The following is a 27,703-nucleotide window of genomic DNA, read 5'->3' on the forward strand; positions in this document are numbered from 1 at the left end:
AGCAGTGACCTCTGCCTTCCAGATGCCAGCTGCTAAAAGCAGCCCTCAAGGCAGAAGGAAGTTTCTCAATGCTTGATCAGAAACCTCATGGTGGTGTTACGGCACCCAGGAGCATCTGACATCTTCCTTTGTGACTCACTGTGTGTGGAAACCAGACTTGAACAGGGCCCAGGCCACAGAGACCAGGGCTTGTAGTATTCATGCTCCAAGGAGGCAATCAAGGAACATTCCTCTTCAATCAGAAGGGACCAGGACTTTGTGCAATGTCTACCCTCACTCAAAAATCCCTGGACATCCAGGGTATCTTTGCCTTACGCTTTTAAGGAAAATCAAAACCAAGGGCATCTGGTGTTGAGCTCCTTGAGCACGCAGGTCAAGAACACACCTGAGCAGCACTCCCAGCCCAGGGATCAGATTGACAGAGACTCCAGCAAGCTACAATTCATGACACCAAGGAAAATGTTTGGAGTGAGATTTTGGGTCATAACCCCAACATTTGGGTTAGGCATGGACATACCTTCCCAGCTCACAGGTGGTACATGGTGGTACATGGGCATCTGCTGAGCTCCCTCTGCTCCTGGGGAAACTCCTTGAAGTTTTGGGCTCTTACAATGCTTGGAATCACCAGCGTGGATGGAGAGCAAGCTCCCCCTGCCCGTGCTGGGACAACATTTGCACAGAGCACGTGTTGAGGTGAGAGAGCTGCCAAGAGAAGGGAGCTGAGAGGCTACAGCACCACCCGGATTCTTTAATTGCGTTAAGCTGCTAAAATAAATAAATAAATAAAGCCCCAGCCCTGCATTAAAACAACATTAAAGTTACTTCAGCCTGTAAAAGTGGGGTAATGCAGGAGGCCCTGGGAAACATCACCGTACCCAGCTTTCCCACTTTATATAGAAAAAGAAGGGTTGGATTCATAGGCTGGAATTTTTTAACAGCTTCAGGTCATGTTCCCTGTGCTGGAAGGAGCCCTGGAACAGCTGCTGTAGTTTGAAACCAGAACCTGGCTCTGCACTGCCTTCTGCATGGCTGCAGAGAAAGGCCCAAATTAAACCCAGCTGCTTACCGGGTGCCTTTAACATCTGACACAAAAATGGGACCGAGTTCTGCTCCCCACCTACCTCCCAGCCCAAGAGCAAAAGCCGGTCTCAAAGCACCTCTGGAACAATGGTGCTGAAAGCTGGAGCTGGTGGCAGCTTAGACAGCAAACAGGACACCATCCCAGGACACCCCAGCTGCAGTGCTTGGGCTGTGTCAGCTCCATCCCACCACACTTGCTTTCTCCCGGGGGGGACCAGGTACTCCCCTCTCGTGCTTGGGGACCTGCAGCTGGGACCTCATAAAACCAGTGCTCATGGCTGGGACAATGCTGGAGCTCAAGTAGACCACCTTGGCTGTCCCTACCCCAGGAGGAGGGAAAAAGAGAGGGGATGGATCATCTCTGGGCTCCTACCTGGCAGCTCCCCAGGTCAGCTTGCACATGCAGCCACAGAGGGACTGGGGATGGAGACACACATGAGAGCATCCCAGTTGCTGTGGGGACACATCCACCAGCACAGTGAGCAGTGAATCAAGGAGGTCACAATGCAAGAGAGCTTCAAGGGCCAAGCCCATGAATGCCTTCCCCTCCATCCTGTCTGTAAGCACTCACTGCTCGCTCTCAGGAATGTCACAATCACAGTGGAAAATCAAAATAAAAAGGCTACATAATCCAGTTTGTAAATCCCTGGAAAAATACAAAATCCTCTCTAAAACGGATTAGAGAGATTAGACATAAGAGTTTCCTGGAAATCAAGAATTGAATTTCAGCCTCCCTCCTCTCCCACACTCCCAGAAACGAGTAAGGATCATGCCAAGCACCACCCCACCCCACTCCTCTCCAGCCATCCCCCAATCCTCAGGAAGCAGCAGCAGCTCCCTGAGAACAGCACAACTGCTCCTAACGGATTTTGCCCTAAATATTGTTTTGGGGGCATTACCTGCTCCATGTACCTGAACCTATGGGCAACATGCATCAGTGTTGCATGCATCCTGGAGAGGAGGAGATGCCTGCCTGCCTCCCTGCTCTTTTTTTTTTTTTTTGGCCCCATCCATGGGCCCGTGCAATGTGGTGCCCTCGTTTTTGTGAGTTGCAGGAGCTGCAGCCAGCCCTGCAGGTGCCCAACAGAAAAATGTCCTTTTAAATCAAGGGTGGTCTTCTAAAAATCAAGATGTTTTGCTTGGCTGTGCTGGTGGTGATGTTATCAAAAGGAGAAAAGCCAAACGCTCGTGCTGATATCCAAATATTTAGTGGCCATGTCATTATTATTAGGGTAGATTAAAATCAGCATTTTGTTTAATATTTTGACTCAAGCATCCACAGTCAGTGGCAGTGGAAGAACTTTCTGTTGGAAATTTTTATTTCATGAGAGTTTTTTGTGCCTTCGTTCTTATTTGGAACAACAGGGAGAGAGAAAAAAGGAAAAAAAAAAAAAATAAAAAGAGAGGAGATTGCAATATTAGCATTCCTGGCAGAGCAGAGCACGCATTCAAGTTCCTGACCTGCTATTGCTCAAGGACTTCTCCAGATGCAGATGTCTGTCTGGAGTTACAGTTGGGTCACTTTGAGCTGTGCTCATAGAATAAGGATCAAAACACCTCCAGCTTGATCAAAAGGACATTTTATGAACACTGCAGCCCAAGTTAAGCACTGATGTGAATACTTACATTTGCCCTTATATTAGCTCAGCTCAGTTCTAATAAAATTAACACCCTTTTGAATAATACACTCAATTTTTATTTGTTTCATTTGTGCCTTATAGCCTTGAAAACATATCTGCAAATCCTTTCCATTAGTCTGGGAAGATCTAGCTGTGTTGGGATCTGGAAATCAACTTCTTCAGAGGAACAAGGGAGGCTGCTGCTTTGTATTGCAGATCTAACCTGGTTTAACCTGCATTTATCCACTAAAAATTTGATTCCCCCCCCCCCAAAGAGGTTAACACAGTCAGATTCTTTCTTTTCCCAGTAGGAATTACTAGCTGTAAATAAACAAGTAAAAAAAAAAAACAAAAAAAAAAACCTACAAGCACCAGCAGCATCAATGTTCCTTTGAGAAAACAGAAAAAAATACAAAGCAGGGAAAAATCTTTCCTGCATTTCACTTGCATGTTACAGATAAAATGAACTTACCAGTCCAGGACAGGAGATGTTTTATGGGCTCAGTACAGCTGGTTAACTGTTCTTTAGAGATATTCATCCCACAAGCCAGAACAGAAAAAGCATTTTCCCCCTTTTTATTTATTTATCTTTTTCTCTGCCAACTCACCTTAGCTGAAAAGCACATTGAGATTGTAATTATGGGAAGGCCTCATCTAGTAGATTTGTAAACTCAGCTATCAGCTTGAATTACTGGAATTAGCAAGGCTAATTTAATGTCACTGTTCAAAATAGCTCTGATTTGGAATTTCTTAATGGCCTTAGGAAAAGGAGCCTTTATGCATACTGCAATCTAGGCTTCATTCTTAGGCCAAATTCCTTCTCATAGATTTTGTGAATGCCCTGTTTTGTAGCCAACACAAACTCTGTCCAGTAAAATAATGTAAGGACTCAGAATGAAAAGAGATTAGCTGTTCCCTGCTCCTGTTATTTTAAAGCAGAAATAACTTTGGCTTCTACTGATTCATAGACAAAGCTTGAAATGCAAAGCATGCTCAACTCCAGATTCAGCATGAAAAGGACCTTAAAATATTCCCGAGTGCAAGTAATGGACTTATTAGCAGGATGAAAAGAGGCACTTTTCACAGAATCCCAAGGTCTTTAGTCCTGTCATATCAATAATCTTGCTTAAGAATTTTGTTCTATTTACATTTCTTTCCCTTACAAATATCTTGCCTGACTCCTATGAAACACAACATTTACACTTTTAAATTTTTTAATTTATTTCTGTTAAAGCTCGGTGCCAAGTGGTGTAAAATGTCTGCAGATCACCCAGAGAGTAAGTGGGTGCAATGGCAGCAGGAGAGTGTGTGACCAGGGAGGATTCTGTACAATGTGCAGTTTTACACCTGACAATTAATAAATTAGGAGGTAATATTAGAGCTTTGGTTAAAAGCATCTTCCTTAAATAATGACAGTTCATTGTGCTGGAACTCAAGATACCTGCAATCTGTTCTCCTCTCCTTCATGTTTAACACCCACAAAACCCAACACTGACAGTGTCAAAAAGCTTCATAGGTATCAGGAAGGAAATCTGCCTGGCTGTCCTTAAGCTACCAAAATACAACCTTTTCCTTACCCAGTTTAAGTCTTTGCAAGATGGTTTAATTTAAATGGTTTAATTTAAAACCAGCACTAAGCAACTAGTGGTGATTTTCTGTCTTTGTTTGAAGAAAAGGTTGAAAACCAAAGGTATTTCAGGAACAAACTGTAGAAACACCAGGAAAGCAGACGGAGATGTCCCCATTTTAAGGAATGAGGGGAGGTATTTTCTTCACTCAAATCCAGGTCCCTGTAACAATTTGCCCTGGCTGGGGAGTGCTGTAGCATCGAGGGGGTAAAGAATGTGCTGGGCTAAATCTGCCCATGGCCCTTCCTGAGTCAGCACCGGCAGAGACCAAAAGACCCCAAAACATGGTGATACAAATGGCCATCCCAGGATGGCCACAGACAGCAGATGGTACCAGCCAGTGATGATTTCCAGAGGTCCAACCATGTCACCGTGGTCTGGAAAGGCCCAGCACAGCAATGGCATCCTGCCTCTCACCCAAGGGTCTCAAAGCACACAGCAGGCATCAATTCCTCCCTTTGCTTTGCAGAGATTAATGAAGCACTGAAGCCTCATGGTCCCCTTGAGCTGGGCACAAGCCTTTCCATTCACTGATGGCTAAAACTGAGCCCATGTTGCAATGAGGCTGAACAAGCACTGGTGGGCAAGCTGGGTAAAGCACCTCTGAGCACCCCAACTCACTGCAGCAGCCTCCTCCTCCTGGGATCCAAACACGCCCCAGCAAGTCCCCACGTGCAAGTAGCCATTTGAGGCTTTGCTCTGAAAATATTCTTTATGGAAAGGCATGGAAACCAGACACCCCAGGGAACAGGGAGGGCAAGGAGCACTTCCATCCCACAGCCACTTTCCAGAGCATCTGCTCAGCCTCTTACTAAGGACACCTCAAAAGGTCTCTGACATCAGTGCTCATCTTTCCTAACGATGGGGCTTGACAGCCCTGATTGAGACACTCTGCATCCATGTGCCAAGAAGCAAAAGAAGCTCCTCAAATCATCCTTGCTGCTTCCTTGCACACCACTGGCTGCTGGGCAGCTGTGTCACCCCTCCCCTGGAAGGACCAGGCTGCCTTTTTCTGCCCATCTTCCCAGTTCCTCCAGCCATGAGAGGCATCTCCAGCACCTCTGCCAGCAGAGCCCTGGGAAGGCACCCCAGCATGCATGGGTGCTTCAAGACACTCCAGAAAACACCTCCACTGAAGCATTTACAGAGCTGGCAATCTACGGTCAAATCCACACACATCACATAGGACTTGTGCCACTTTGGTCACTCCACAAGCTTCTGCTGCAATGTTCTGGCAAAGCAGCAAAACCTTCTCTGTCTCCCAACTGCCCCATTTTGCTCAGTTCAGGCTTGCTGGATGCCTCTCCATCTTTCCCTCTGACTGGATGACTTCATGTCCTCTCAGAGGGTGGTCAAGCCATTTGCCAAGGGCATAGGCACCAAGCAAAGGTGGATTTAGATGAGCATCCTGCTGACCCACAAGCATCTGCTGTCCCTGCTTCTTTAGTAACAAATGCCTGGATGAAATAGGTGACAAGTGCATTAAAAAAATATGATACCTGTGCAACAGAGAGCTGGAAGGCAAAGGGGGATTGCCAGCCCCTGTAGTTAACAAAAAGCAGTGGCTGTGCTGCAGCTGCAGCCTGGGAAACACATTAAGACCACATGGGGTGTCAAATTGTATGTAATGTGAGTGCTGGGTTTGCAGGCACTGTGTGACAGCAGCCCCACCATGGAGCCAGGTGGAAAGTGAGTCTAAAGAGACCAGAGATCCCAAGAGTTTCACAGCACACGCCTGGTTTTGCTTCCCAAAAACTGGGAGGAGCAGGTGGACCAGCACAGCCCTGCACAGCTCCCCAAGGAAATGCAGAGACCCTGTAGGTTTGCACAGCCCTGAGCTGCAGGGCAAAGCAGAGTCAGAGGAAGCATCCCCATGGGCATCCCATCCTGCTGTGGGATGCAGAGGGGGTGATGTCCAGGGAAGGACCCCCTGGAGCAGGGCTTAATGTAGGGGTTGCATCTGTTCTTTTTGCTTTAGGGTTAGTGCAAGTCCTGTGGTGGGGCTTTCCATGGGATGTGGGTGATTTAGGAACGTCCAGCCAATCTCACACAGTGGTCCTGGTTACCCCATGTGCCACATTACAGGAGCTGCAAGTGATTTTACAGCCAGGTTTCTGCTCCTTAACTGGTCAGGGTTAGTTATACTGCTATTAGCAACCAACATCACTCTCAAGCCTTTTGCTTCCCAACCCAAATAAACCAATTCTTTATGTTCGACTTTCAGAATTACTTCCTTGGTCTGTCCTTATTATATTATTTTACCTTTTTGTTGGTACACAGAACCATTTTTCTTTTTTTTCCACATTTTCTAATGAGTGCTGGCAGTGGGAAGTTGTTTGTAAATCACACAAGTATTTGTTTTACTGGAAACATCTGCTTTAACACATTTGTCTCAAAAAACTTTTTTTTTTTAAAAAAACAAAGGTATTAAGCTGCAATTTAAATTGGGCACATCTGTTTATGAGTCACTGCAATAGCACTGCCTTCAGTGCACCAGATCATGAGGATCTCCAGGGGCCTGATCCAGCAGAAATTGGAAACTTAGAGCTCACTCTCTTCCCTTTTCCGGCACTGCTTTTTCAAGAGTATTGCTGCCTGATTTAATAAATTAAGGCCACTAAATAAGAAAGACCTATTTAGCATCTGCTAACAACATTAAGCATCTGGCCCAGCAGACACTTCAGTATCATCACAACATTTCAGCTGGTGCCCAAGTCCATGGGCACCCAAGGACTGAGTCCAGGGGAATTACTTGTGTGCAGCTGGGGACTCCAGAATGCACCAGACCTACCCCTGCCCATGGTGCTGTCCCACCTCTTCAGAGAAGCAAAATAGAAGGAAAAACATCAACTAAACCTCCACGATCAAACCTTGGACCACCAGCTGGTATTTTTTCACTGGAAATAACAAGGGTCAGCAGATCTTGGTCAGTGGTCTGGGGCCCAGGAGAAACCATTCAGCTTTATTTTCTGGAGTGGCTGGAGAGCATCCCCTGATGCTTCTGTCTTAAATAAAGCAAATGGAGGGTGTGGGTGGAGGGAGTGGTGGGAAAGAGGCATCAAAAAGAGCAAGGAGATGCTTGGAAATAGCAGATTCAGGACCTCCATCCCCAGAAGAGCTGCAGGTCCCAAATTGCACTGGACACATGCATACAACCAGGGCAAAGCTTTCTGACTGCCACCAAAGCCACAGCCAGGCAGGAACATCCCACCAGAACCCAGGAGGGGAATGTGGTGTGGGCAAAGCTTTTGCTCACTGCACCCCAGCTGCTCCCCCAGCACAGCCTGCTCAGCCTGGATGAATGGATTCCCCAAAAGCACCAGGATACCCCTGTGATCCCACACACGTGCCTGGCATTTCCCATATTTGGAAAAACTGCTCCACTGGCAAAAGCACCTATGGATGGAGCACACAGCAGCCCGGGGAGGTGGGCATGCACAGCCACGTGTTGGTTGCACGATGCTGAGCAGTCCTTACAGAGTCATGGGATGGTTTGGGTTGGAAGAGGCCTTAAAGATCATCTTGTTCCAACCCCTCTGCCATGGCAGGCACACCTTCCTCTAGACTAGGTTGCTCCAAACCTCATCCAACCTGGCCTTGAGCACATTCAGGGATGGGGCATCCAGAACTTCTCCAGGAATCCTGTGCCAGTGTCTCACCAACCACAGAGTAAAGAATTTCTCCCCAGTATCTAACCTAAATCTCCCCTCTTTCAATGTGAAACCATTCCCCCTCACCCCACTACTCCATGCTCTTATAAAAAGTACCTCTACAACATTCCTGCAGCCCCTTTAGGTACTGGAAGGTGCTTTAAGATCTCCCCAGAGCCTTCTTTTCTCCAGGCTGAACAACCCCAACTCTCTCAAACCTATTTTCACAGAAGTGCTCCAGCCCTCTTATGATCTCAGTAGCCCTCCTCCAGACCCAGAGCCTCCTTTAGTTTTTGCAAAGGCAGAAATAAAGCTACAAGTTTCAGAGAGAGAAATGGAAGGTGACAGCACCTCAGGTGCTTCCTGCCAACAGACACAGGAGCACAAGCAGGGAAGTTTGGCCCTAGAGGGAAGGGGAGGGGAGAGCATTTTGGGTATAAATGGATTCTTTCACATTCTCTGCACTTGCCTTAGCAGATGATTTATGTGGACAAGGGAAGAGGAAGAGATATTGCAGGCTCTGCTCTGCAATGACTTCAGGGAGCATACAGATTTTTATTTATTTATTTACTTATTTACTTTTTACTGAAATGATTTACACAGAACCAGAACAGGACGAGTGAAGGTACCAAAGCTGCAGAGCAGCCAGCAGAGAGTTATCAGGCAGGCAGAGGATATTACTCAGACTCTGATAATAACCACCAGCTCCCATCTGCCAACTGCAGTCTGCCTAACACAAAGAAGTCCAAAAACAGGCCAGAGCAGATGTCTGCCTCCCCGGGCAGGAAGGATCTCCAGTATCCATGGGACACAAGCAACTCCAAAATAGCTTTGATTCCAACAATTTTACAGAGTCTCAAGATACTGAATTAAAACAGGAAGGAGGCTGGGGGGAGGGAGGGGTGAGGGGGAGAGAAAAAGGATGTGTATCACATTGCAGGTGTAATTTACATTTTAGAAATCCTGCTGGGATTCCTGTGCTGGGCTGAGATGGTGACAGATACCCTGGCAGTCTGTCCAGCTGCCACACCTGACAAAGCCCACAGCAAGATGGGTCCCATAGCAGCCAACACTACCTGCCACCACTTTCTGGATGTCCTTGCACATGGTGGCATGGAACTGTGCAAGGGATCAGCTGGCCAAGGGATGCAGCAGCACCCTGGGCATGCAGCACTGCATGGGGTCAGTCCTTCAGCATCCAGCAAAGGGTCAGCCCCAAGGCAGAGTATTTGGGCACCAGTTCCCAGCTGCTAAGAGATGTGATATGCAGAAAGTACCCTCGGGGGAAGGATGGTGTGGGAAAGGAAAGGCACTGCTGGGTTTGCATTCAAGATGCTCCCTGGGTGCAGACCCAACCTCCCGTGAGAGGAAAGGGTTGAGCATCATCCGAAGTCCCATGGGAAGCCAAGAACAAAGGAAAAGCAGGAACAGACAACAAGATGTTGGTGAGAGCCCCAAATACCATTGAAGACATTTTCTGAAACAACAGAAGCTGACCAAATAGCCAGATTTCCATTCCCACATAAAATGGGGAATGTGCTACTGCTCCAAAGTAGAACAAAGGCAAAATGCATCCAAGCTTTCTGTTAAAAAACAAAAACACAAAAAAGGCAAGTTGACTTGGGGAGGCAAAAAACATACCACTCCAACAAAGTCCAGTCGCTGCAGTTGGAATTTTTTTTCCTGTGGTATAATTAAAAATGTAATCCCAAGCAGACTTTTAGACAAGAAGCTGCTATGGAGTGAAAGCTGACAGCATTACCTTGCAGTATGGACAAGCAGGCTGCTGCTGCTCTATTTCCCCACTGCCAAAGCAGAGAAAGATGTTTCAGTTTATTCCCAAACAAAAAACCCCCCACACTATCCAACCCCTCAGCATGCTTCATTGCATCCCAGTTCCAGCAGAGAGGCATTTTCCAGCACAGTCTTCCAATCAGAAAGTTTCCAACCCACCCTAAAAGCTTGAAAGGAGGTTAAATTTTGGGCGTCAAAATGCTTTTGCCCCAAGTGAGCTGCACCACAGACCCAGGGAAGGCCAGAAAACTTTATAAGCACTCAGCTGCTTGAAATTTGTTGATATGGAAAAAAGCCATCTGAGTTCTCCTTAGGGCCAGGAAAGCCCCAGGGCCAGGGATGGGTGGTGAAGGCAGAGCACAGCCCACCAGCAGCCACAGCGTGGGAAGGAGGACGTTTCTCCTCCAGTTCACAGCTCATCCATCCCAGCCACACGAGGGGTCAGGGAGCTGCTGGACGTCCACCTGGGAACTGGGGGAGCCAGGATGGACACACCTGGTGGGGTTCATGTTACTGCTGGTGTCAGCCCCAGCAGATGTGCACACACAGGTCACAACTAATGCACAACAGTCGAAGAAAGCTTCTGCCTGATGGGTGATGGACCCCCTGCTGCTGGAGCACTGAGCAGTGCTGGCTGAGTAACCAGTTGTGTCCTGGTAATACTGACTGAGGAGTGATTTACAGCCCAGACCCAAATGAACACTGCTCCACTTGCAAAGCAAGGGTGGGGAGAAGAGGGAAAGAAATGTGTATCAAGAGCAATGAGTCCTGAGGGATCATTCTGGAGAACCACCTCTTACCCTCTGTCTGGTATCTGTTTGGCAAGGACTAAAAACACAAACTGTTTTCCTGACAGGTCTGTTTCCCTCTGCTGGAGACCATCAACCACCAGTACCAGGCTCATGCATAAGCCCAGTATGGACTCTCCATTGATTTAATTTTGAGAGCCTCACCTCAGGCAATGCCTTTTTCTCCTCCCAGGCTACAACCCATGACTTTCCAGGGAACATCCCTGTTTGGAAAGATCCAGACATCTTTCAAATGCTTAACTCACAGCTTCATTTTTTTGTTTGATTACTTCATAGATACAAACACTTACATTTACAGAAAGATGTGAAAACTAATTTTCAAGAATGCAATGCTCCCATCTGCAGCAAGTAGGAACCTGCTGGATCCCAAGTAAAGAGATCTCTGCCATGTAGGCTCTCATTCAACCACATCTAAGTAAACACCAGCTGCCCAGAGCATTCAGTTGCTGCCATAATGCAATGCTGCAACTTGCACTGCTCTGTTATTGCCACGATATCTTATATGAACACAAACATTTTTGTTCAAATTTGAAGAGGGGAACCAAGAGGCTGTGATTTTTAAGGCAGTCTGGAGAATTTCAGCACTTCCCATCTTCCTTATAGTGCTCTGAAGTTGTACCCAAAACTTATTCAGTAAGTGGTGGCTTCCACAGTCCACCTGAAATACCACCTGCCTTCTTGGGGATTTCTCAGGATAAAACAACCAACAGCAGCAACCACAGCTGAGAGCCCAGGACCCTCTCCTAGACCCTTACAATAAGACAGGGCCACCAGGCTGAATGCTAATTGTGTTTGCAGTTTTTCACAGAGCTGTATTACCCCCAGATGCTTTCTGGGCAGATGAATGACAAGCTCATCCCAAGCCAAGCTGTGTTAAATAGTCCCAGATCTACCTTAGTTCCATGAATTTATCTTCCTGTGTCTTTGATCCCACATAATCTTTGGGTGTCCCTGCTACCTGACGTTTCTGGTGTTCAGTCCTTGCCACTGCCAGTAGCCAAATCCCCAGCATCATGGCAGAGAGTGCCAAGGATCCCACTCTTGCCTCCCCTAGTCCTGTTTTTGGCTGCTGGCAGTGGTTTCTGAGGGCCCCTGTTTTGCAGGGCTGTAGCACTAGCTCAGCTATAGGGCTGTCCTGTGTCTGCTCCCCTTTGGTGGTGCCCAGGTGGTTAAAGTCATCTGAAGTATGAGCAGATGAGACAAACTGCAGCGTGATCCCAAAGACCTGAGTTAATCTGAGCACCCAGCACCCACTTGTCTTCACTCTGCATCAGGACTAAATACAATGCACTGAGGTGCTTTGACACAGCAGTCCACAAGGAAGGGATGTCAGCTGGACCAGCTTGCCCTGGATGGCAGAGGGATGGAAATGATGCCAGGAGAGAATACAGCCCTTATCCATGCAAGACACATCCCCCATTTTCTAAAACTGGGAGCCACAGCAGCCACGGGGCACATGAATGGCCCAGCCCTGTGCCCACAGGACACCTCCAGGATGTTTCACACACCAACATTAGTGCTGGGACACATGGGCTGGGACACACTCCAGGCCCAGAGCCCTCTCCTGAGCAAGGCTGTGTCCTACAGCCTCATTTATTACATCCCCGTAATCACTCTTATCAGCTTACCTGCAGTAAGGCATTAGTAAAAGCCAAGCCACTCATGAAAGGGGCACCCTCTCCTATGTGAAAAGTCAATCAACACGTTATATTGTTATCAGGCTCACAGACAAACCTCTCTTTGTACAACAAACTGTGCAGATATGATGCCCTGACTATCAGCATAAGGTTATCTTGTCGGTCCATTAACAAGTAGCACCTGGTCTGCTTCTGTCTGAAATATTCCTTTCTTGTCGTCCCTTAACAAGAAATCCTGTTAGAATATTTTGTCTCTCCACAACAAAAAAAAAACAGCACAAAAAGAAAACCAAGTTTGTATCTGAGTCAGGAATCGTGTTTCCCAGCTTTGGAATAAATCACTTGTTTTCAGCCAGAAAAAGAGATTCATCATCATTTAAAGACAAACATGACTACCACTATTGCAACTGGGAAGATTTTTGCATACTTGAAATTGTTTTGATGCGTTCAGTCATGTAAAATGCTATATTTGGTAATAAGTTAAAGATACATTAGCTCCCAAATTATACTCTTGAATAGTATCTCCTTACACACTCTCATGTAATACAAATTCTTAATCAAACTTGCAACCTGAACAGAGGGTAAGCCTTGTTTCAGCAGACTGGCATTATAAACAACTGGGACTGATATATGATCATAGATTCACAAAGACTTTGCATTTGCACAGCATCAGAGCAGATGCATCATCTCATCTGACCTTCAGTGTGTCTCCAACCCTTCAACCTCAGAACACTAAGCCTGAGAACCAGCTCTGGAGCCAACGTTGGGAATGTAATGCATGTGATTTATGGATACAAGGATATCAGGGGCTTACATGCCCTCCAATCATTCTGCTTAAAAGAAATCTGGTACATCATTTTTTGCTTTGGGTCAGAATGGATCAAGGCAGTAGAAGCCAGCTCCTAAAAATACCAGATACAAATTGCACAGACAGACTTAGATCTGCAGCTTCTAAGTACAACACTGAAAAAGTTAAAAAAGAAAAAAAATTTGAAGGAAAATTGAAACCAGAAAACAGGATCATGGGATTAATATATCCAGTAGATTTACTCTCTGATTTCATAAATGTTTTTGCATACATGTAGCTTTTCTCAAAGTGCAAACTTATCCTAATAGATGAATTTCTAGTTCTTCAGTTATGGACTTACTGTTTCTTTGGAGGAACTCCCAGCACAAAAGTTGCAAAATCCCTTCAAAGTGTATACACAACGTAAAATGTGAAGCCTGGAAGAGTCACAGCAATACAAACAGCCAGCTGAAGGATACCATAAACAAATCCATCTCTAAAAGGCACTAATAATTTTCCCAGACTCTCAATTAAAAAAAAAAATATTAAAAAAATCATTTTTTGCTGACGTCAAAAGTGAATTGATGAACTTGCCACTCAATTAGAGCTTCAGCCAACTGCTACATGTGACTCCCTCCCCATCTTCTAGCTTGTATTTGAACAGTGACAAAGAATTCTTGACTGCCAACCAAATCTTCATTAAAAGGAGAAATTTCAACAAACACTTGAAATATAAAAATAATAACCAAGCTATTGCACTGCTTTAGTTGGTAAGATTCCAGCCCTTCCATCCAGATAATCTAGCTGACATTTGGCTTTGTCTTTTTTTTGCCCTGGGACAGGATGAATGTCTTGTAAAACAGTATGCTGCTTCCATCCTTGCTGGAGTCAAGCATTCAACAGTACTCTCTTTGGAGGAAAAAAAAAAAAAAAAAGAAAAGAAGTAAAAAGGTTGCTGCTACAGAAATTATCATTAAAAGTCCTATAGCTTTTAGCAGAAAAAAACAGTGGTCAAACCAACACAGCTCACCCCACTCCATGAGCCAAGGACAGGGCACCTCTGCTGAAGGCTGAGCAGAGCCACGTACAATAAATATTGATATCTTACACATGATATGTTCAGCAGAACAATCCAAGCCCCCAGGCTGTACAGCAGGAAGGCAAAACACACACGTGGCCCTGCCACGTCAGCAGAATCCACCCAGATGAGGACAATTTCCACCTGCAAATGGAATATTTTTAAACTCAATCAGGTATTTGAAAATGTCTCTTTTAGCAGGCAGATGAAAATTCCAAGACCTGGCACTAAATGGAGCAGAGTGGTATCAGTGGATACCACCGGGCTCAGGTATGGACACCCAGAAGGCATTTGCAGACAAAATCACCATGATAAAGGATGGGAAGACATGATCTTGTAAATATTTTAACTCCTGTTGGTCTGTCTCCCAGCACAAACACAGACTGAACCCTCTCTGAACACTCCCAGGTTGGGAGCATCCCCTTTTCCAGCATGAAAATCCACTTCTAAGAATATTTTCCTGAAGGAATAGGCCACAGAAACCTGCCTGGCCTCCAGCACTGCCATGCTCAGCCACTGCCTCAGCAGGGAAACCTGCCTGGACCCACTTGCTCCCCAAAACAAACACCATTATTTTGCACACCATGAAAAAGCAATTCCAATGTCATCGCAGGAGCAGCATCTCGGGGTCCCTGCCACAGCAAGGAGCTCAGATTCACAGCAGCTCCAGAAAGAAACTTTGTAGAAAAGAGGGTGACAAGAGGAGGGTCAGCAAATGCTGAACTCTAGGGATGACAGCACCCAAACTTCTAGATGGTGGAATGGTTTACTGGGACATTTAATGGTGACATTTAAAAGCAGAATAGGAAGAAAGTTGCAGCTCATGGGGGTTCAGAGCAGATGCCAAAAATACAGGGCAAGGCAGACAACAGCAGGGTCCTGCTTCATGGCCACACACAAGGCCACACAAACATGACTTTTCCTCTTCTCTCTGGGAAAGTGACAGTCAGAGACCCATGACCTGCCCGTCAAAGGGAAATCCTTTGGAAGCAACACCACCTTTGTAACGTGTTACCACCAGCCAGCTTTCCCACCTGGGAAGAGACCAAGGTGGTAATGTTTAAGCCTGCAATTTGATGGAGAGCTCTCCAAATGGCCCTGCTGAGAGAATAGAGGAGTGACAAAGCAAGCCAGAAGCTGTAAAGAGCTCCAGATCTGGGTAAATCAAGGGGATACATTGTGCTGATCTTGACTTTCATCCATCACCTGGCTATGGCATGGACTCTTGGAAAACCAGAGGTCCAGCCTGCTGTGGCTGGTGTGGCAGCTGGAGCATCAAAAGGGAAGGGTGTAAGAAAACTTCAGGCTTCCCTGGGGGCTCAAACTACAAAAATCCCTCCCTCCCTTAGAAAAAAACAAGGGAGAAAAGAATGGCAAAACTAACTGCAGGCCATACAGCAGGAACAGCCAGACAGGGGAGCTGTTTTACCCATGCAAACTTGCAGAGACATCTTTATATATCTTTATTGCACACATCTATACTTACATATCTCATGGGATGAGGCCAACTTCCCTTCCCAGGACAAACTATTTCTACTTAATTCTGCCAAATCCATCTGTTCCCAAGACAACTTTTGTTACTCCCTAACACAAATATTTTGGAAGGGTAAATCATCCCCTTGTCTTCCCATCCCCTTCAGTGTTGGATTGCTCAGACCATTCTCTGCACCCACCAAAAGGGATTTTTTTTTTTCCTCCCAGCAAAGCTTGCGAGTTGCCCAGGGGCACAATGTCGTGGAGCTGGACCACGACACCTTTGCAAATCCCCCAGGCAGCCCGAACCTCCTTCTCCTCCAGCACCTACTAAAGCCACCCGCTTGGTGCTGGACCCTCTCCAGCACCCATGTTTTATTTTCAGGCTTCCTGGCAACGAGCTCGTTGGTTATAAGTGGCATCTCCAGTGAGAACGCCGGAGGTGAACTAATTAGTGGGTGGCTGTCTGGAACGGCTGCGAAGCGCCAGCCACCCCGGGCTCTGTTTGCTTTGGGTGCAGGATGCAGGACGACAGCTCCCTGCAGGGTGCGAGCACACATTGGCTTCGTCGAGCTTGGAAGACATCTGTCCCGACTCGTAATTTGGGGGAAAAATACTATAATTTATTTGCAGGCATGATTTGCCATCGGTGTGGCATAAATACATGCGTGTGTATGTAAACAGCTCTATTTTTAGAGCTGCATGGCCAGGGTGCCGGCTCCATGGCTACTCCATTGACAAACAGGATGAGCTTTTCTCTGAGCTGGGAGGTTTTTCAGTCCTCTCCCTTATTGTAAACATTATCTGCCTTCAAAATCTTTAATGTGTTGCAGATGTGACAAACAATAAAAGACCTATCATTAAAAGCCTGCCATCTCAGTGTTTCCCACTGGGGCAACATAATAATGAATTTATTAGCATATAGTGCTCACCAACATATGTTTATAGTCACTCGCAAACTTTTGACTTGACAGTTTACAAGTATGTTTAAATCATTAAAGTTTAAGTTGACTGTCCAGTTATTACAGGCTCATTATAAATAGGAAACAAAGGTTACATTTTATACAACAGGCGATAAATCAAAACTAGTCTGTACTCAAGACTGGTTTTGTTTGTTTGATTGTTGGGGTTTTTTTTTTTTTCCCTTTTGCTTTTTTTTGTCTCCATTTTCAAGCCCTTCTGAGGGGACATCTTGGCGAGGCCAGTACCAAGCAGCTGTTTGCAGTTAGCCAGCAGGACCAGCAGCACCCATGCCAGCAAACAGGAGAAACTCCCATCTTATCCAAGAGATGCAAAGACTTCAGAGCTAGAAAACTCTGCCAATGTTTTCACTCAGTTGATGGACAAACCCAGCACCAGTCCCAGACACCCAGCTCTCCTCTTCCCCTAGGTATTGCCAAGTCCATCTGCCAGGCTTGGGAAACCCTGCTCAAGGGAGTTTTCCACTGCCTCCACAGGACAAAGGAAATTTCCTCCTAAACTGAACAAAGCCTCTAATAAAAGGGAAGCAAAGCACCCAAGCTGTGTTCCCTGACTGCAGACCTCAGAGGGTTGGTTGGCAGGGGCACTCAGACACTCAAAGGGGGTTTTTGGGTTTGAGCCCACTGCAATGACACTCATTCCCCCCCAAGCCATCCAGCCACATTCCTGCCTTAACCCTGCAAAGCGCCCAGCATGGGATAAATCCATAGTCAGTAATTCAACCCCAGTCCCTCCTGCCCCTATACAGGGCAGCCACCTTGGGAAGGAGAGAGATAAAGCCACACTAAATGTAAAAGTTCATTTTGCAAAGTATTTCCAGATTTCAAAGCCTGGCATCATTTCAAATCAGCCTGCTAGCCTAAAATTTAGCATTTGTGGAAAAGGGAGGGCGTGTGTGTGGAATGGTTTCTGGTCCCTTTTATTTCATGCTATGTACATGTGATATGATATGATGGAACAAAAATTAATTGAAAAATCCGCTTTCAAAGTAAAAAGAAATATACCATTCTCAAAAATGTTGAAAGTGAGTATTTCAACACCATCAGCAACTTTTCCTGGGCTTATTTCCAACATAAAACTCAAACAGAGTCACAGTTTATATCCAATGCCAACCAAACAGGATTCTGACAGTGTCAGATCAGCTTCGCCTTTCTGCTTTAAAGCAGAACACAAAAGAAGAGTTTTATGGCCTGGGCAAGTGAGGAAGCACCAGAAGCTCTCCCAGGCCACCACGAAGGCACAGCTCATATCCTCTGAGGCCATCCTGTGCCTAAAAGCTGTGTTGGACAAACCTCATGCTGTCAGCAACCTGAAAGGCTTAACCTGCCAGGAACACAATGACCCAAAGCCACTGCTGCTTTAAAGTTAATATTTATCCATCCTGTGGCACAGGCAGCAGCAAACACCCTCCAGCAAAGCAGCCCAGGGAGGACAAGTCCTCTTTTCCCATACATACTCACATACCACAGTGATAAGAAAGGTCTAAACTGCTAGACAGGCAGGTTGTCAGGCAGATCAATACACTGATTAAAGTAGCCTAGAGAGACAGAAAAAGGCAGAAAGGATTGTATACCCCACTCTAGAGATCACTGGAGATATTCTGGGGAAGGCTATAAAAGGAAATTAGAAACACATTAAAAATAGCATAAAGGTGTGACACAAAGATCAGGGAAAATGAAACACGTATCTCTGCTCTCAACTCAGGACAATGAGGATCACCTGCACTTCCTTAACATACATTTTGCTATTTAGTTTTTGGATGAAAGAAAGTACATTCTGCCCTGCTCTGAATTCTATATTTCTCCTTCAGACCTGGATCAGAGGACTTAAAAAAGCCAATATTTGAATAGATGTATTTTATATATTTTACATAATGTGTCAATAATCTTTGATATGAAACTGGCATTTAATATTTCAGCTCTCACTTCATTAAGGATATTTTAATTATCCCAGACCAATGGAAGGGAATTTATAAACATCTGTGCTTCGTTTAAGAGCCCAAATTTGCCTCTTAAACTTCAAAGCTGTAAAGCTGATTTTATCCAGGTTCAGTTGTCTGGTCTCTCAAAGAGCAACATGGAGCACTGGAACCAGCATTAATTGGGCCAAGCCTCCAGTCCACAGACCCACGTCCAGGGGACACTGCTCATCCTTGCCAAACACAACCTCAAACAGCTTGGTCTTGATCATTTGAGCAAAAATGCTGCTGCTGCTGCTGAGCCCCACAGAGCCAGGAGGAGGAGGACAGCAGTTGGTGGAGCAGGCAGAAGGCAAATGCCAATGGCATTTGTGAGTGTCCAAGTCTCAATCTGTCCTTTGCTTTCTCCTCTTGGTGGGAAACCAAGGGTTACCTTACTAATAATATAGCTTCCAAGCCCTAGGAGTGCCCCATGGCTGTTTTCAAAGCAACCAAAGATGCTCTGGCACACAGTTTAGGCTCATGAGTACCTAATTCACTTCTGAAGAATAAACCTGAGTTATTCGTAAAAAATTACCACAGGACTATAAACCCTAGATCAGAAATAACCATCCTTTGCTGCAGTCAAGCAGTCCTTACTGACTTTCTGATGTCCTCTAGAAAGCAGTGGGAAGGAAAGAAGAGGGTGAATCTGGGACCTCCAGCAGGTTTACAACTTGTCTCAACCCACCCCCCTCCCATGAGTTGTCCTCACCATACCCCTGCAAAACTGACCTGGAAAAGCAGCAGCATTGCTCCTCCAGCTGGCACCAAGGCCAGCAGGCACAATGCTGAGCACGAGCAGCCTCTGAACATCCATGGTGCCAGAGGGCAGCTGCCCACACCATCATCATCAAGACCCACAACCTCCAGAGGAGCAGCCACTGCAGAACCACTGAGCCCATCACCTGCTAAGAACCGGAGCTGGTTCCTCACTCTCAGCTCTCCGTCCCCGGAGCCTCCACCACAGTCATCTTCATCATCACAGTCTCCGCTTTCCTCCTCCTCCTCTGGGGATTTGCCTGAAGCTTTTCGGCGGGGCAAAGCCATCCCTTTGAGCAGCTGAAAGACATGAGGTGCCACAGTCATTCAACAGCATCTCTCCACCCTTCCTATTGCTGCATCCCTCTCTCAGAGGGGGACTGGGTAGAAAGAGTGGGACAGGGTGAATGGAGCCAGGACAGAGGGAAAGGATCCAATCATGGTCCTCATGCCAAAGCATGGGTGAGCTCGGGTTCATTCATGGACAAAGCTGAACATAAAACCTCAAAAAAACAAAAGGAGGAGGAAAAAAACACACCAAGTAACTCTGCCCTTCGGGCATCGCATGAGCTGCAGGACATCTACATTCCAGTGCCACCAAAGCTCTGGAGGTGGCTACAAAACATGTAGCCAAGACTTTCAAGAGACACCTGGACGTGTTTCTGTGTGACCTGCCCTAAGTGATCCTGCTAAGGCAGAAGGGTTGGACTCAATAATCTCCAGAGGTCCCTTCCAACCCCTACCATTCTATGATTCTATGCATCAAAAGTCAGGACAGATGGGGGAAAAAAACAGCAGATAGAGGAGACTGTGCATGGATTCTCACTGCTTTCAAGGACTACCTTTCATCTGAGAAATAACACGTGTGAAAGGAAATGGCAGATCTCTCAGATCTGTCTGACACCCCAGCAAATAGTCCCGAAAAATCTCATTCCTCACTCTCAGATGGCAGAGGATGTTTTTGGTATAGCCAAGCAACACAATGAAAGGATTTTTAAAAAATATTTTAAAGACAAGTCTTAGCAGTGACAAGTTGCACATCCCTGAGACAGCAACTCAAATGCCTCTGCTGAGTGCAGGGGTGGGACATCCCTGTGCTGCCCCTTCACAAAACACAGATGGATTAAACACATTTTAAGCTATTGGCTTCCTCTCCCTACTGACTTTTCTGAGTTTGCTCTTTTCTGAGTTGCTCTCCTACCAACTTTTCTGAGCCAACTATTTCATCATAAGTCCAGATCCACTTTGAAAAAGTGTGAGTCAGCTGATAAATATATACTGAAAATTTCTATCACTACCACTCTACCATTAAAGCCTTCTTGAATTTAATCACACCATTAAAAATAATTATGAAAAGGATAATAGAGAAGATATTGCAAGATAGGAGCTTTCCACATGCTTCAGAGGTTTAGTTAGTTCTGTCTATTGCAGCAATATGCATGCCTTTCATGGCATTTTTTAATATCTGGAATCTAGGTTATATTTTTAAACTATTAAGCCAGCCTTAAAAAACAGTTTCTAAAATATTTAGCTGCTGAAGTTTATACAGCCTTGGAGGAATGCTCTCGGCATCTGGCTTGCTCTGTCCATGGCAATGTCCACATACCTTAGTGTTTATACTAGAGAAGAATAATGTAATGAAAAACAAATGGCTCAACATGAGAGCCCTTTGGATTCCCCAGCTGCCTCTGGTGGGGAGACACAAGGCAGAGCAGCAAACCTCTCCTTGGCAAGTGCAAAAACCCAGCCTGGTGTGACAGCCTGGCCAGACCCCCAGAGAAAGCAAAACTCTGCTCATCTCATCTCCCTGAAACTCTGAGGGTGCTTTTTTGTGGCCTTCAAGAGGCCAGTTAAGTTCACTCTTCAGGAACTTAATTTTATTTTGACATTTACAGGCCTTCCTCAGGATGCTGTGTGACCACAAACCACCAACACCACCACCACCACCACAGAGGCAAATGCAGGGCTGGGGGTAGCACAGGGAAGATCTCACTCAGAAACCGAACACTCAGACCACTCAAACCTTTACACCATCTCCACTTCTCCAAACTTCCCTGCACTTCTCCAAAGCCTGCAGCCAACAGCAGCACACAGGGTAACAGCAACGACTCACAACGTGCACCAGTTTGAACCATTGACCCCAGTATACTGTTGCTAAGAAAAACCGAGCCCATCATGCTGGAAAATAGACCACGAGGTTCACTCCTCAGCATCCAAGGCATGGAACAAGACAGCCTCAGAACCCCATCACTCAATTGCACAACTTGCATTACTTACCTGAAGCAGCAGACAAAATTTCTGGCAGAGTTAAGCTTTGGGATATTTTCAGGTTTAATAAGCTCAGTGGAGGGTGAGGAGAAATAAGGATTTTTCAATTGTGTGTTTTCAAAGTTTAAAATTTCTTGTATTACTAATTTTTCTGGGCGTGCCACAAATTAGCAGCTTAATTTCTCCACCTGTGTAGCCACAATAAAACAGGAATTTCCTGAGGAACACCACACAAACTCCAGTTTTGGATTGAATGAACATGGCATCCCTGAGCCATGCTGCTCCTTCCTTTTCCAGGACAAAAGCTCCATCCTAAGCCATCTCCTCGGTCATATGCTGAGAACCATGAGGACATTCAATGAGTCAGATTTTGCAGCTGACTCAGGAAGAAATTAAACCAGTGAAATGAAACTTACTGGAATAGTTGGCAAGAGGACTGGCACAGGGTGGAAATCCCACCCCAGTCTTGGTGCATCTAGAGCTGGGAGTGCAGTGGGATGCCTCAGCTTTGGCTAGAGCAGCAGCCACAGTCCCACTCATCAACCATCACACAGGATCCCTGATGGTCTGCACGCTTTATGAAATTATATTTGGTGGACTGAACACAGATTCCCCATCCTTAAATAGCAAACAGAGCTGACTGCACCCTAACATTACAGTTTATTCATGTCCTGTGGTTTAAAGCCTATGGTAAGAGGCAGGAAAGTACATAGTCCAGCAATCACTAAAGTAGTACATAACAGTCAGAGAGCTTTCACTCAATCACAACTCATCCAGCTCTAAGAGTTTACAGTTGTACCTACTCTTCTTTGCTAAACCATAATGACAAAAATACACTATAATGCACTCAGCTTAAATTGGAGCACGAGCTGTGGGAGCCCTTGTGCATGCATACAGCTCCAAGGTGTCTGCAGAGCTTTCACCTCCCACTTGCACAACCCACCATAGAACCATCAAATCTTTTATGCTGGAAAAGACCACCATGGCCAGGAACCACGTGGGTCACAGCCTTGGCTCCTTACTACAAGCTCCATCAGCTCAAACGTGCATTGGTTTTATTTCCAGTCTCATCCCTTTTAAATCATGACCCTCTGGAGGGGTAGGGCAGGCAGTGCTGTGGTACCTCCACTCTTGCATTGGCACAAGGGATGCTGGGCAGCCCTGGCTGCTTTTCATGCAGATCATTGTTGTGTGGCTTAACCTGCAGTCTCCTTACAGTTTAAAACCCAAGCCAGATGGGAAAAGTGCACTGAGGCTTTCTGCAAGGCAAGTTCCCCAGGGCATCCCAGCATGATTTACACATTTATTCATAACCATACAGTGACCAGACAAAAACAGATGCAGCAACATAGGGTAATGACTCAGCTGGATTTGGATGGGCCACTGTATGTTGAAATCTTTATAACTCCTCATTCTTTACAATCACTTTACTCAAAACTCACCAGCCCACTGAGCCACCTGGTCTTGTTTTTCCAATTGTAACATAAACAGTGAGAGCAGCAACAGACTTTTTATCATTAATCTTCCATCTCCACAAAGAAATCAGCATTGTGTTTCTTGGACTGTAGTTTTATAGCTGTTTTCTCCTTTTGGAAACTACGCCTGCAGTATTGAAAATATCAATTTGAGCAATACCCAAAATTGTGCCCACAAATTCAGATGAAATATCGGCACTGAGCTATAAGCACTGTGCTCCTCTAGGGCAGAAATCATACCTTTCAACATCCTTTAAAAATATGTAAAGCAAAGAGAACAGCCAAACAGATTATTAAGGGGAATAGAAGACTTTTAGAAAAACATTTAATTCCTTCATGAGTTTAGGGAGGAAGTCTGATTGATATTTGTAATCTTTTGGTGGACAGAGCTGTCATTTAATTTGGTTTGCATGACTGAAAGAATTTAATAAAAGTGTTCCATGGAGTTTTGCTCAAATTCTTCGCATGTTTTTAGTAAGCCTCTGGAATACGATCAAACCTAAAAAGCTGGAGAGGATGGAGACTGAACTTGCAGCTAAAATAATATCCAGGATTGTAATACAGGCTTAATAATCAAGTATTCACAGCTAGCAAAAAAGGTGCCTTAGTCCAGAAACTCCTCAGGATCCCCAGCCATGTGTCCAGGTGCTGCTTGGCATCAAGAAGAGGACCCTGGGAACTGGACCCAGCACCAAAAAACAGTCCCTAGTTTTGCTAAAAACCCTTCAAAATTCAACCAAACCTACCAATATAGGACCATCTGCAGAACGTGGAATTGCCTTTCTGTGGTAAGAAGGAGTTTTGGAGGAGAAAAGGTGTAATTTCCCCTGGCATCACACAAGCCACCCGCTCCAACCACACACTTTCAGGTACCCAAGGTTCCTAACAGGTCAGGTTTTTCTATTTTAAATTCCAGACTGCTGAAAACATCAGTCTGGGGGGAGAAAAACTCCATCTTATGGCCAATCGTGACTTTGAAATCTGCAATAGTGAATAATTTATGGGTGGCTTTTAAAAATCAGGGCAGCATCATGGGAAACGTGCAGATTTTCACACGATACTGTTGCCTGTTAACAGCTCATTACAATGTACAGAAGTATATTCCCATTATGAAATACAGCTGGGATTGTTTTGCTTATGAAGGTCATTATCTGATCACAAGCAAGAATCAGGGGAAGGAACCCATTTTAAAAGGCTGAAGTTGGGGACTTTTTGAAAACTCATGTGTTTTAAATTTTGTGGCCTGATCATACACAAGCATGCAACAGGAGAATCAATTCTCTCCACTTCCTCTGCTTATTAGCCCTGGAAATAGCATGGAAAAAATTATCTTTTATTAGCAAATACTTTCTTTATTATTTAACCAACCCTCATCATGAGATCTACTTGTGCCCTCCACTCCACTTCCCTATTTCTCAGCTCTGTTCACTTTATCCTCTCTATGGACAGAGGCCTTGCTGGCACAAGAGCATGTGGAAGCTGAAACTCAAGGGAACATCCACAGCATCACATCACTTGCCTCTTTCCAAGCTCCAGAGAGCTTTCTCACTCCTGGGTGGCAACAAAATGCAACACAACTACAAACTCAATGTTCCCTATCTGTAAATACCAGGATTTGTACTTCTGCCTTGCACGAGTGAGTGTGACTGTGCACAAGTGGGCATTGCTGCCCTTCTGACCACATGAGCCCATGGGCAGAAGATCCCATTTTGGCAGGATTGTGGTTTCCCTATGGCCCTTCCAGTTGGATGCACTTTGGCAGCACAGAGATGGCAGAGGAAAAGCCTGTTCCAAATTGCACTCCTAGTTCAAGCTCAGCACAACACGAAGCAATCACTAATCAAATGCTAATAAAGTAGAAGCAAGCTTTGGAGCTGGAAAAGCCATTTTCAGTGCTTGGAAAAACAATAAGATGGGCATGTCAGCTATTTTATCAGCTGCCCTAAAAGCAAATTCTTTCTCATGCTCTCTGCTTTGAGCTGTCTCAGGTTTTGTACTGCTGAAGCCATACTTAGCAGACCAAGCCCCAGGCAACACCTCTGCCTGCTCTGGGATTCCCTTCCCATGTATTGATCTTGGGTCACTCCTGATTTGGGGCTTCACTTCAGGCCATGGCAATGGGTGCCAAAAGGGGTGAATCGCAGCTCTGAGACAATATAGTGGCTCTGTGGCTCTTCAGCCACTAAATAATATTTTAGTCTTAACTTCTAGCATTCAAAATACCATCTCCTGGAACAGGAAAAATCTGTACTGTGCAACACTGGGTGTCTACCAGCACAACAGGACCCCCACCCTTTACTGTCTTCACAGGGTGCAGAGGAGGTGCTCTCAGCTGCCAGTAAATTGGTTTTCCTGGTCACTCTCTTGATAGCACAAATGAGCTGGTGACAGCAGTGAATTAGTGGCCAAAGGGTGGCCCTACTTTATGGATCATCAGCTTAATTCCAGATTAGCTATCAAACCCGACAACATCCCTATGGGTAAAGGAAGACAGATAAAGACCCCTAAGTGCTGGCAGTAATTAAAATGAGTCCACAATGGACAGTAAATCTCTTTTAGCAGCAGAAGGTGCTGCCAAGCCATTATGAATTGCTCCAGTTTGGTGACAGCAGGTTGATGCCCAGGACAAGATGCTCCCATGGACACGGAGGTTTAGGCAGAGGGATGGGCTCCTGCCAGCTCTGCCCCAGGCAGGGGAAGTGTCACTTCCCCAACCCCAACAAATGCTCATTCATCACAGGGCACATGGGAAAAAGAGATTACTCAGGCTTTACCATCAACTCATTCAGCTTATATCAAGTTCCTTCCCCTTCTACCCTGCAGCTATTTACAGCTTGTTTTTGTGCAGGGTAGGAAGGAACAGGACAGTGTGGGTGTCCAGTGGGGCTACAGGGTCCAGCCCAGCCTGCTGGGGACCTGGGAAGTCCCCATGTGCTTCTGGCTCATCCCAAGCCTCACACTGATGCCAACACTGGGGAAATCGTAGAATCACAGAATCTGCAGAGTTGGAAGGGACCCATCAGGACCATCAAGTCCAACTCCCATCTCTGCATAGGGCACCCCCAGGATGTGCCTGAGAGTGTCATCCAAATGCTGCTTTAACTCAGGCAGGCTTGGTGCTGTGTACACTTCCCTTGGAAGCCTGTTCCATTGCTAAACTGCTCTCTGTGTGAAAAACCTTTTCCTGATACCTAACCTAAGCCTCCCCTGATTCAGCTTCCTACCATTTCCCCAAGTCCTGTCTTTGGTCACAGGAGTGAAGAAATTGGTGCCAGTCCCCTCTCTTCCCCTCGTGAGGAAGCCAAATACAGCAATGAGGTCTCCCCTCAGCCTCCTTTCCTCCAGAACTAAACAACCCCAGTGAGCTCAGCCTCTTCTCATAATTCAATCTTTTCAGACTGCCTGGAAGAATGAAACTAGAAAAGAAAGTCACCAAGACAGCTGTCCCCAGCAGGGAGATAACCACCCACACCTGAGGATGGTGAAGGCATTGCAAGATACTTCCTTCCTTGTTACCTGCAAGGCCTACCTCCTTTGAACCCTTTCCACATAATTTCATCACTGAAATAATTTCCCTGCTCTTTCTTCTCATGCTGTTTCTCAGTTTCCTACCAGCAACCCCAGCTGCCTTCCCCTCTCCTTTCCACCCACTCTGCATCACCAGACAGGAGAACCTGGACCAATTTCTCCACCTGCCAAGCAGCCACCCCTCAGGGCCTTGGCAACTGAGTGGAGAAAAAGCGTGGGAGCCTACATGGGCCAGGACCCATCACTGCTATTATCCATATTTTCCATATTTTTTTTAGTTATGTTGGAGCAGAACCCCACTCTGTCATCCAAACACCCCTCAGGAAGACCCAAAGTACACATCACCAGAAGACAAAACAGGAGACAACAAGCAAAGGAGGAGCACAAGGAACAAGATGACAATGGGCAGAGGTGGAACAACCAACCCCCTCATTTCCATCACACATCCTTCAGATATCTGAGCAGAGATAACCTGGAAGGCAGGCACCCGGATGCCAGAGCATCTAGGAGGACAGGTAGATATCATAACACCTTCAGCTATCTGCTGAAAGAGCCCCACATGTCTGTGGAGGAGGATCAGCATGTCCAAGGCAGGGCAGCCCTACAGCCCTCTTGCTGCCTGACCCATCCCATCCCATCCCATCCCGTCCCATCCACCTCAAAGTGGCTGGGAGATTTCCTCTTGGCTCACACGACCACACTCCAGCTCTCAGCAGTGTCTGCTGGGGTTGCCTGCAAGACAAACATCTCATCCTTGGCACCAGGTAGGACACAGCAAGCCGACAGCTGCACTGGAAGGATTTTCTTCACTTCCCCCCCTTCTGCACACACAAATTACAGGGAAATCTCTGCCCCAGACACTTCCCTTTTCCCCTACAAACTCCCAGCACAAAGGAATTTCTCAAAAAAATGTATTTTTGTGCATAATGTTGTCTTGCACAGAGGTTTCCACCCAAAAACCAGCACCCTGCCTTCCCAGGGGCTGTTCTTTCTAACTTTACCTCTGCATTCACCCCAAGGCACTGGAAGCCCAAAAAGCAACTGCAAACAGCTCTGGTGAGCATCCCCAGATCTCCACAGAGCTCTCAAAGGGGACTGATACCTGCCCCATACGCCAGTTACCTCCTGTCAGACAAGACAACTCAAGTAGTCCAGGGCTAGCAACCAAGCTGTTTAT

At 46.0% G+C, this 27,703-nt stretch overlaps 1 protein-coding gene across 1 annotated transcript in view; it reads right to left on the reverse strand.

Annotated features, from left to right (window-relative positions):
* Positions 1-27,703, reverse strand: part of GPC3 (glypican 3) — a 149,078-nt gene that overhangs the window by 7,879 nt on the left and 113,496 nt on the right. The window contains exon 7 of the mRNA XM_071757701.1: positions 19,402-19,555. Within this exon, the coding sequence (XP_071613802.1) occupies positions 19,402-19,555 (154 nt within the window). The remainder of the gene's footprint in view (positions 1-19,401; positions 19,556-27,703) is intronic.

The sequence above is a fragment of the Heliangelus exortis genome, chromosome 14, assembly GCF_036169615.1.
Source record: "Heliangelus exortis chromosome 14, bHelExo1.hap1, whole genome shotgun sequence".
NCBI classification, from domain to species: Eukaryota; Metazoa; Chordata; class Aves; order Apodiformes; family Trochilidae; genus Heliangelus; species Heliangelus exortis.